This window comes from Manacus vitellinus, unplaced genomic scaffold, assembly GCF_001715985.3.
Source record: "Manacus vitellinus isolate BGI_N305 unplaced genomic scaffold, ASM171598v3 scaffold_19_pilon, whole genome shotgun sequence".
Classification (NCBI taxonomy): Eukaryota; Metazoa; Chordata; class Aves; order Passeriformes; family Pipridae; genus Manacus; species Manacus vitellinus.
Genome location: NW_021939395.1, coordinates 5,771,094 through 5,780,411, shown reverse-complemented (window position 1 = coordinate 5,780,411; position 9,318 = coordinate 5,771,094). Strand labels below are relative to the sequence as shown.

General features: G+C 43.8%; 1 protein-coding gene across 1 annotated transcript; it reads right to left on the bottom strand.

Annotated features, from left to right (window-relative positions):
- Positions 1-2,963: 2,963 nt before the first annotated feature.
- VMA21 (vacuolar ATPase assembly factor VMA21) lies at positions 2,964-9,148 on the bottom strand. The gene is given in 5 exon segments (XM_029959186.1): positions 2,964-4,925; positions 6,380-6,489; positions 8,238-8,266; positions 8,268-8,403; positions 9,111-9,148. Coding segments are annotated over 5 exon segments (456 nt in total). The 3' UTR covers positions 2,964-4,782.
- Between the last annotated feature and the right edge of the window lie 170 nt (positions 9,149-9,318).

Below are 9,318 nucleotides of genomic sequence, written 5' to 3'. Positions count from 1 at the left end.
TCAACAGCTTTTTTTTTTGGGCCTATGAGTAGTTTGTACTGTTGTAAGAGCACCTGATCACCCCTCAAAACACTGGGCACACAGGGGAATCATCTCAGCAAGAACAAGCCATCCAAAGCCAGTAGGAAAAAGAGGGTTGTGAAGCATGACAGCAAACCAGCACCAAGAAAACTCAGTCCCAGGTATTCAGCCAGACAGTCACCAAATTAACTACTCAACTTTCCTAGCTCTTCATCCTGGGCATCCTTCCCCACAAAGCTTCCCAGTCAGTATCCCTGCCTTTTGAAACAGGACGCCCACGGGCTCTGTCTCTTGGTTTCAGAACTGGGAGACCAGCACCTAAAAAGCCACTTTCTACAGAAATCCACATGCATTTCCCCCATCCTTTTTCTTACTGCTTCAGGTTCAAACAGAACTCAATTCCCAAGAGTTTACCTCCATCTCATCTTACTAGACCTCATCATTGTTACCCAACACCGTGATTTGTTTCTAACAAAGAGACTCAAGCTCTATGCACCATTTGAGAAATCCAGACACTGGCATGTCTTTAGAGAAGAGAATGACTCTGGGGGCCCCGAATCACACAGCAATTTCTTCTTCTTGCAAGCCCCATTCAAGCATCTGAGGGCCTCCTCTTGGCAGTGACACAGCAAGCACTGCTTTCTGTCAACTTAAACAAGCACCTTCTGTGTTTCCCTTAAACTGACAATTGATTGGAGCTAATGAAACATTGAAGTGGCAGTTGCTCTTTGGTATTTTTAAAGAAAAATTTACACTCCAAGAGCTCGACCATGCCCTGAGAGACGACTCAGAACCAGTAACAATCCTGGTTTGTACAAGACAAAGTGAAAAAGTGTGTCCCAGATCTCACACAGCAAAGCTGTCAACCTACAAATAACTTTAGCTGCAAGTTAAAAATGGAATTAGCTCACTAGTTTGTATGATTTACATTTAATATTTCAGATCAATGGTTTTGCATAATCCCCTGGAAAGCAGTGGAATAAACACTTCCAAACAAAGCATATGGTGCCTCAGTCATCATGTCTCAAGCCAGGCTAGCACATTCCAGCCCTCACCCCATCTCCCCAAATCACTCCTTTGCTTCACAGGACCCCTTCCTCCTCTTGCCCCATGGGCTGCAGTTTATCTAAATTTCATTCATACCCATATTAGGCTATTTTGTAGTAATACATGTCTGGCTCAGTTTGCTATTTAAGAGCCCTTTGCTTTCCCATCTCTTACTCATCCCCTGCCTGAGGCTCTCAGCACACCCTGTCCCACTGCGTGGGCTGTCAGAAGCCTAAGCACAGTTTCTTTAACTACAGTAACAACTGAATACCATAATACAGCAGTCTAAAAGCCATCAAAATTGCAATAACATCAAACATTTTACTGTTCACCAATGCACTGAGAACATAATTTTTCATCCAGCACCACACCTTCCCTCACTCATCACAGCAATCAGGTAGCCAAGCCTGCCCTCTAGTTTGCCCTGCTGCCCTTGCAGCGTGGCAAAATCACAGCCTAAACCTGCCATCGGCCTGAGAGAGAAAATAACATCTTTTGGGAGGGTCGGTTTGTTGTTTTTGTGTTAGGCTGTTTTCCTGGGGTTTCGTGTTTGGTTTCTTTAAATGTTAAGTGAGAGTTATTACTAGGCCCTCTCTTACAATGCAAAAAATAGGTAGGCAGTGTTTTATTTTGTTTCAAATGTACTATCAAGACTGCTTCCAGTTCATGTACCTTAATCAACCATTCATTCTACAGACTTCCTACTCAGTGCTGGCAGGTAATAGTGATTTAAGTCAGGCATCCCTAAGCTCAAGCCAAAGCTGCTCACTTTCACTGACCTGAGTGTCTGCAGAGCTGTTTCTCCCACATATTTTCATTCTTCTCTCTGGCTCCAATTGCACAGGATTTTTTTTGCTTTCCAGAGGCGCTACCACTGCCGCTGAAGGGCTCGGCCTTGGCCAGTGGTGGGTCCACCTTGGAGCCAGCCAGCCTTGGCTCTGTTGAACCCAGCAGAAACCTTCCAGCATCTTCTCACAGAAGCCACACTTGTATAGCCCCTGCCACTACCAAAACCTTGCCACGCAAACCCAATGCAGTACAATATTATTTAAAAACACTAATACAATGACCATTAAACAATTTAAAAATTGCCATGACAACTAGCTTTGACATTAAGAGGAACATCCAACACATGAAAGGAAACTCTCAACCTAAAGAGATCACAGCAAAACCCTTGAATATATCCTAGTATTGGTAAGGCATGACAGGAGCCCCAGTAGGATCTCTACTCAGTGTTACTTTCTCCATTGCACGGCTGCAGTTTCTGTTCTTTGAGCTCCCCAGACATGATGTAATTCCACCAGTTAATGGACTGTTTTCATTGCACTGTTCACCTGAGTGGTTGTTTCCACTCCCAAGCACAGGCAACATCAAACCAGCACCTGGCTGTGACTGTGCAGAGACTCAGGCACTCCCTCTTATCTCAAGGAGAATGTTGTGGATCAAAGCCTTATCTGCAAAGATCTTCCAATGTATGGATTAATGCTCAGCTTGTTACCCCCAACCACTGAGACATGACAGTGCCTATACTTATCGCAGAGGTCAAACTTCTCAGATTTTTGTAGTACAGCTATAGTAAGGAAAAAATCTCCCTGTTATTTCTAGGAAATTAATTTATTGTCTAGGGATTCTGCTATGTTAAACATAAAATACATATAGAGCACAGAACCCAGCTAGTAAAGAACAACAGGTGTGCTCCCACTGAAATAAACACCTTAGAGTTCTAGAACATTCAGTTTTTCTGTTACTGTCTTCCACACCAAGTAAACCTCAACATCCTTTTACCATAGGTTTAACTGTTCATTTTTTCTCCACTGTGAGCAGTGCTACATATTTCCTTTATGCTGTTCTATATATATTAAACACATTATTCAAAAACTATTCAGCACACGTGCTTGTTTACCAGATCTTGTATTGCAGGGTAGTTCTTTATTAAAAGGAAGTATTTGTTCTACAATGCACAGTTCATACACTGGAGAATGGGAAGCCAACATGCCCACATACAAACTAACTTTGTGTTTCAAGTACTCAGACGATTCTTCAGTTTGCTGGCAGCAACCTGCCAACAGGGGTCTGGATGAGAAAAGTTAACATGTCAGAAGCAAAGTGTAAAAGTTGATTTGCATTAGTGTGCCATGGTGTCTATGCCTGTGCACACCTGGCACTGGGGTGGATAAGAGAGGACTGAGACTTGGTGACACATTCCTCAAACCACTGGAGATAACCAATTTCTGTCTCATTTATGCCTAGGTTCTATCATGGACATATGCAGCACCAAAACCAAGCCAAGCCCCATATTATGCAAAAGACTTCAAAAAAAGGCTAAACCAATACCTTAATCTGGAAAACTCAAATTAACAGAAGAACCTCAAGCACAACAGCTTAACAGCCATTATCAGTGTTAGGAAAGTTTTATGCCTTGCTGGAACCTTAGGAGAGTTTTTTATCCAGAGACTAAAAAGCTTGCTAACAGCACAGAAGTGGAATGAAATTCGGGTTATCCCACAACACAAAAAATCTCACTATGGTTTGACTAGAGAAAGTTATACACACAACCAAGGAAGAAAGAAAACAATCAACATATTGTATCATTTCACAGTGTACAAGTAAGTATTCATGAAGAGAAGGCAATTTTCTATGTGGTCACTCTTGTGTTCTCTGCTTCATAAAGGACACCATTTACAGATGGATACAGCTTGTTTCTCTTGGTCCTTCCCCTGCCATCCATTCCAGCAGCTTATAGCTGTTACTGACACTGCTTTACCACAGGAAATCCAACTGCATCCTTTAGCAAATATCAAGGAGATACATACCTGTGTAAAGACATACAAAAAATATGCTATGCCCTTTCCTTTGTATCATCAAGATAAAGGGAAATTGAAGATTGAATTTTACACTGCAATAAAAAATATATTTGAAAACAAACAAAAAAGTTGTATTTCACATTAGAAAGACATCACCTGAGTTCCTAAACAATTCTGTTTCTTGAAATTACTTCTAAACTCAGAAATGTATTAATTACACCTGTCCCACTGAGCTGGTTTTGGCTGGGATGGAGGTAATTTTCTTCATAATAGCTACCATGGGGCTATGGTTTGGATTTGTGCTGAAAACAAGCACACTTGAGTGTGCAGCTTTTGCTTTACCTATTAAACTGTCTTTATCTCAATCCATGAGTTTTCTCACTTTGCTTTCCTGATTCCTCCACTCATCCCACTGGGAGGGCAGAGTGAGTGAGCAGCTGCATAGTGCTCAGTTGCTGGCTGGGGTTAAACAACACTCCCCACAAATCAGGAAACTATCCACAGCAAAGTGAAATTCAATCTTTTCCACTATAGTTGGACAGTAAGTAACGCAGCTTTTTTAACTAGCAATTTAATTCCTTGAAAATGTAATGCTTGCTTCATGCCAATGTTATTTCAGAGGCAAAAATAGCTACAGGAGTTTTCAAAAATATATAATTATTCCATTCTAATTGCAGGTGAAGACCTCCTCAGCCTGATGTAACAGAGGCTGGCTAAAGAACAACTTCCATCAACATCACAGAAAACAAGGGTACACAGGCAAGATGAGCACAAGTCTTATTTCAACCACAGCTGAGGCACCAGCCTCCTTTTGTACACGTGTATTATACATTTTGAAGAACGCTTTTCCTTCAGCTCACAAAACCCCCTGATTTACAGTCTGTAGACACCAGATGACATGATCTTCGTTCTAGTCCTGTTTGCCTTCCCGCCACTGCCGCGAGCCCTCGTTCCACGCTACATAAACAAAGAGAGCAAGCACCACGTGAACAGTAACTACAGCCACGATGGCAGCATAGAAATAGCTGTCTCTGTCCGACATTCCTAAGGAACCTGGGAAAACAAAGAGAGTAAAGAATATCAGTTATTAGGAACTCTGACACGGCAAGTCACAATTCTTCCTAAAGGCCAAAGTTACAAGTGCTCCTGTATCAAAAGACTGAGCTCAAAATGATTCGTAGGAAAGAATTCACCGTGATAGTCAAAGGCCCTGAAACTACTTTTGGAACAAAGCAACACTGCAGTGTTCAATGTTTAAGATAAAATACCCCGGGATTTGATGTCAACAGCTTATCTACAACATTTTCTGCTGCTATCTTCCAGCACCAAATAAACCTCAACATCCTTTTTTCCTAACGCTCTTTGCGGGGCAGGAAAATGAGGGGGTGAGGGGAGGGAAGAAGGGGGAGAATTCTGTAATTTATTTGCCACTTTAACAGGAGAAAACAGTGGAACAATTACATTTAGAGGACTGTTACCTTCTATATTTAGACCATAAAACAGTAACTCCCCACCAGCTAAATTACATGAACACATCTCATATGAAATAAGCCTTCAAATATCGGAAGAGCAAACACCAAAATATTGTTTCCCTTAATTAATTTAAGAAAAACCCAACAAAATCCCCCAAAGAGCAAACCAAAAACCACACATTACACCACTCCAAAAATACCACCCTTCAAAGACAAGCTCAATCCTTTCAGTGCTGACAGATCTTGTCATTAACAGTGAAGTTAAGGCTCAGTTTGCTACACTTCAGATAAAAAAAAAAGCTAAAAGGGATCTTGAAAGTTACTTAACAAGCTTTGAGCCTTCTGTGTACTACATACAGCAGTACACACCAAAGAGAACGGCCTTGGAACAACTCAGTTTCATACTCACAAACTGCTCCTAAAAGCAGCTGCCTTCTCCCTCCCTCCTCCCCACTTCTGAAGGAGATAGTACTGCAGGAGAAAAGTATTAAAGCCTTGCAGAATTGAGACTACAACATGGCTAGCTGTTCGAACAAACAGTTAAAAATCCCTCTTCCTTCTTTTTTTAAATTAAAGTTCTACAAGCAACCACATTCAATATCTGAAATTGCATATATGAATTAACTTGTTTACACTTACAAATACAGATGTTTTAAAAAGCAAAAGAGAAACTCCACAAACAACATTATTCTGCCCTGAACACATGATTAGTTTGCAATACCTGCAGGAAACATATCCCTGATGATTCTGACAAAAGTCTGCTGTAGGGTGGTGTTAGATACCCTTTAGGTAAGGGGAACAATGCACCTCTGTGCTATATAAGCCACTGCATAACAAACAGCAAACACTGGATTGCAGATCACAATGCAGGGAAGGATGCATTGACCATTTATATAATTTTCTGTTCTAATTAGACATTACGGAACCTTTGGTCTGCAGAAGGAAACAAAACAGGAAGAATAAAGATGCTATTACAGGATTGTGCTTTTCCTCTTTTTTTGTAATAATAATACTAATTGGCAGAAGCAGAATTACCTTCAAATACATAAGCCTTTGATGAAAAATATAGCCCAACTGGTAATGTAATCATTAGAGCTGTGAAGAACAGAAGCGTTCTTAAAGTTGATGTTAATGAACCCTCATTTCTGAAATAAATAAGAGAAGTTACACACAGAAGAAAGTCACAATATACACACCTGAAACAGGACAAGAACTTGTCCCAAACCAAAGCAAATTACTGTTCAAGAACTGAGTAAATGTACTGTTTAGAAGCAAAAGACTTGGGATATGCATTTGTTTGCTGCAATAAAAATGAGAGTATTCAAAATGATGTAATGATTCTGCCAGTCAGAGCTCAAAAACAAGATTAAAAACAATCGTTAGATTTTTTTCCCTGTTACTGCTTTGCAAGCATTAACAACTTAGGGGAGTTATGTTAATACATTTATCAGTATACTATCACATAATTATTAAATATCTAATATCAGTCACATGCACTTGTCACATGACAGTTTTCTGCATTAAAATTTGCCAAGTTCATTTCTTTTTCTTTTTTTTTTCAGTAACTACAAGTCCGGGAAAATGACAAATTCTACAGGCTGGGATATAGAGGGAAGTACACAGAATGATTTTAACAGTTAACTACTGAAAGTTCCCTTTTTTGGGGGTATTGGTCCTCTACTTAAAAATAAGTTATCAGCTTCCATTAAGAAAGCTGGAATAACTGTAGCAATACTCAGAACATGAAGCCAATACACTAAAACTTCTTTTGCCTTCACAGACTTAAACCCAGAGAATCACTATGAAGGATTATGTTCTTGGTAAGGTCTCCCTGAACTTGATCTGCTAGAACAGGTTTTATGTTTACAAAACACCACACAGAGCTTGTTTTGTGTGTGCTTCCACCAGTTCTCACTCACTCTGCCTGGCTGACCACATCATTTTATGCTCAAGCAAACACATCAGCCAGGCAATATCCTTGTGACTTTCAAAGACACCCTGATTCAAGGGCATGTGTCCTTAAGGGCTTTGAAACACAAATATGCACAAAAGCCAACTCAAGCCAGGGATACATAATTCTTAAAACTCCCAGGCACCTTCAAAGCATTTTTTGCATAAGTAGTTTCGAAAAGTTTTATCGAGACATATCTGTGCCATAGCACATTGCTTGAAATCAGTTTTAATCTTGACGTTTCTTTGGAAAAAAAGTGGAAGTGGGGAAAAAAAATTCTCATCCTCTGACAGTCACGTGCAGCCGCGCACAGCTCGTACACTGCAGCCAACAGCACTTCCTGCCGGCCATGTGCTGGTCATTTAGGCAGCATAAAAAAAGAAGGGCATTCGGAATCTTTTCCTTTACTAGCGTTTGCCTCGGGGTCTCGGGAGTGGCGAGCACAACTCCACTCAGAATCTTCCTACGGAAATCAGAAACTCTTCTATCAGCACTTACCCACAGAAGAGTAAGATGACCTCCAGCTTATTACCAAAGTTAAAAACTCCACTGCTGACAAATACTTTTCATATACTGACATACTCTCACCGCTTTCCCTACGCAGCAAAAACAAACATTCGTGTGTAAGCTCAGCCCGGCTCGGAGCTCAGCCCGGCTCGGAGCTCAGCCCGGCTCGGAGCGGTAACGCTGCGGCCCGGCAGCCTCCACCTGGGTTTCGGGGGGACCCAGGCAAACCCGGGGTCTCCTCCTCTCCCTCCCGCTGCGGCCCTCCACCAGCCGCTCCCGCCCCGCGAACGCTTCTCCCCCGGTCCCCCCAGGAGGCCTCCCGGCGGTGCCGGCCGCTCCTCCCCCCGCCGCGGCCTAGCGCGCAGCCTCCCCGCATCTCGCCGCCCGGCCGTTCCCGCCGCCGAGCCCTCCCCCTGCCCGCGCCCCGGCACTCACGGCCTGAACTCGGCCACGGGCACGGCGCTCCACGGGCCCGGGCCCGAACCGCTCCATGGCGGCCCCGCCGCGGCCCCTGCGCCGCCTCAGCAACCCGCGGCAGCCAACCGCGCTGCGCGGAGGGGCAGCGCCGCTGTCGCCATAGCAACCGCCGGGATGGCGCGGCCTAGCGGTGGGAGGTGGGAACTGCAGCGCGGGGAACCCCGCCGGGAAGGGGAGAGATGGAGGGAGGAGTGGAGGGATGGAGGGATAAAAGGATCGAGGGATAAAAGGATCGAGGGATGCGGAATGAAGGGATGGAGGGATGCAGGGGTGAAGGGATGAAAAGATGGACGGATGGAGGAATGAAGGGATGGAGGGACAAAAGGATGGAGAGACAGAGGGATGGAGAGATGGAAAGATGGAGGGGTGGAGGGATGGAGGGGTGGAGGAACAAAGGGATGCAAGGATGGAGGGAGGCAGGGATACAGCAATATAGGGGTGAAGAGACAGAGGGAAGGAGGGACAAAGGGATGGAGGCATGAAGGGATGGATGGATGGAGGGATGAAGGGATTGAGAGATTGAGGGACTAAGGGATGAAGGGATGGAAGGATGGAGGCATGCAGGGACAGAAGGGTGGAGAGATGGAGGGACTGAGGGAAGAGGGGATGGAGCAATGGAGGGCAGCCTGGGGTCTGGACCATGGCAGCAGCTTCTGCTGGGCTTGAGCAGAGTTGACTCTACAGAGAAAACCACCCTGTGCAGGTTCTCTGCCAGCTCGAAACAGCAGCGCAATCAGTGCCACTGTATGGGTGCTTTCCTTGAGGGAGATGGAGAGTGTCTGTGCACAGCAAAATTGCCATCAGATGTCTTGGGTAAAGGTCAAGGCTTACCAGCAAATGGCAGTGGTCTTGGAGCCAAAAAACCTCATGGAACTGACACATTTTGATGAAATCACCAGTACAAAACACCATAAAGGAAATAACACAGGGCTAAGGCATTTGCTAAAAGGAAACTGCAAATCGTCTCTACGTGGTCCTGCTAGGAGGAGGGTTTGTTCATTTAAAGGTTTCCTGCTCTCCTGGCACTAAATTGAAATTC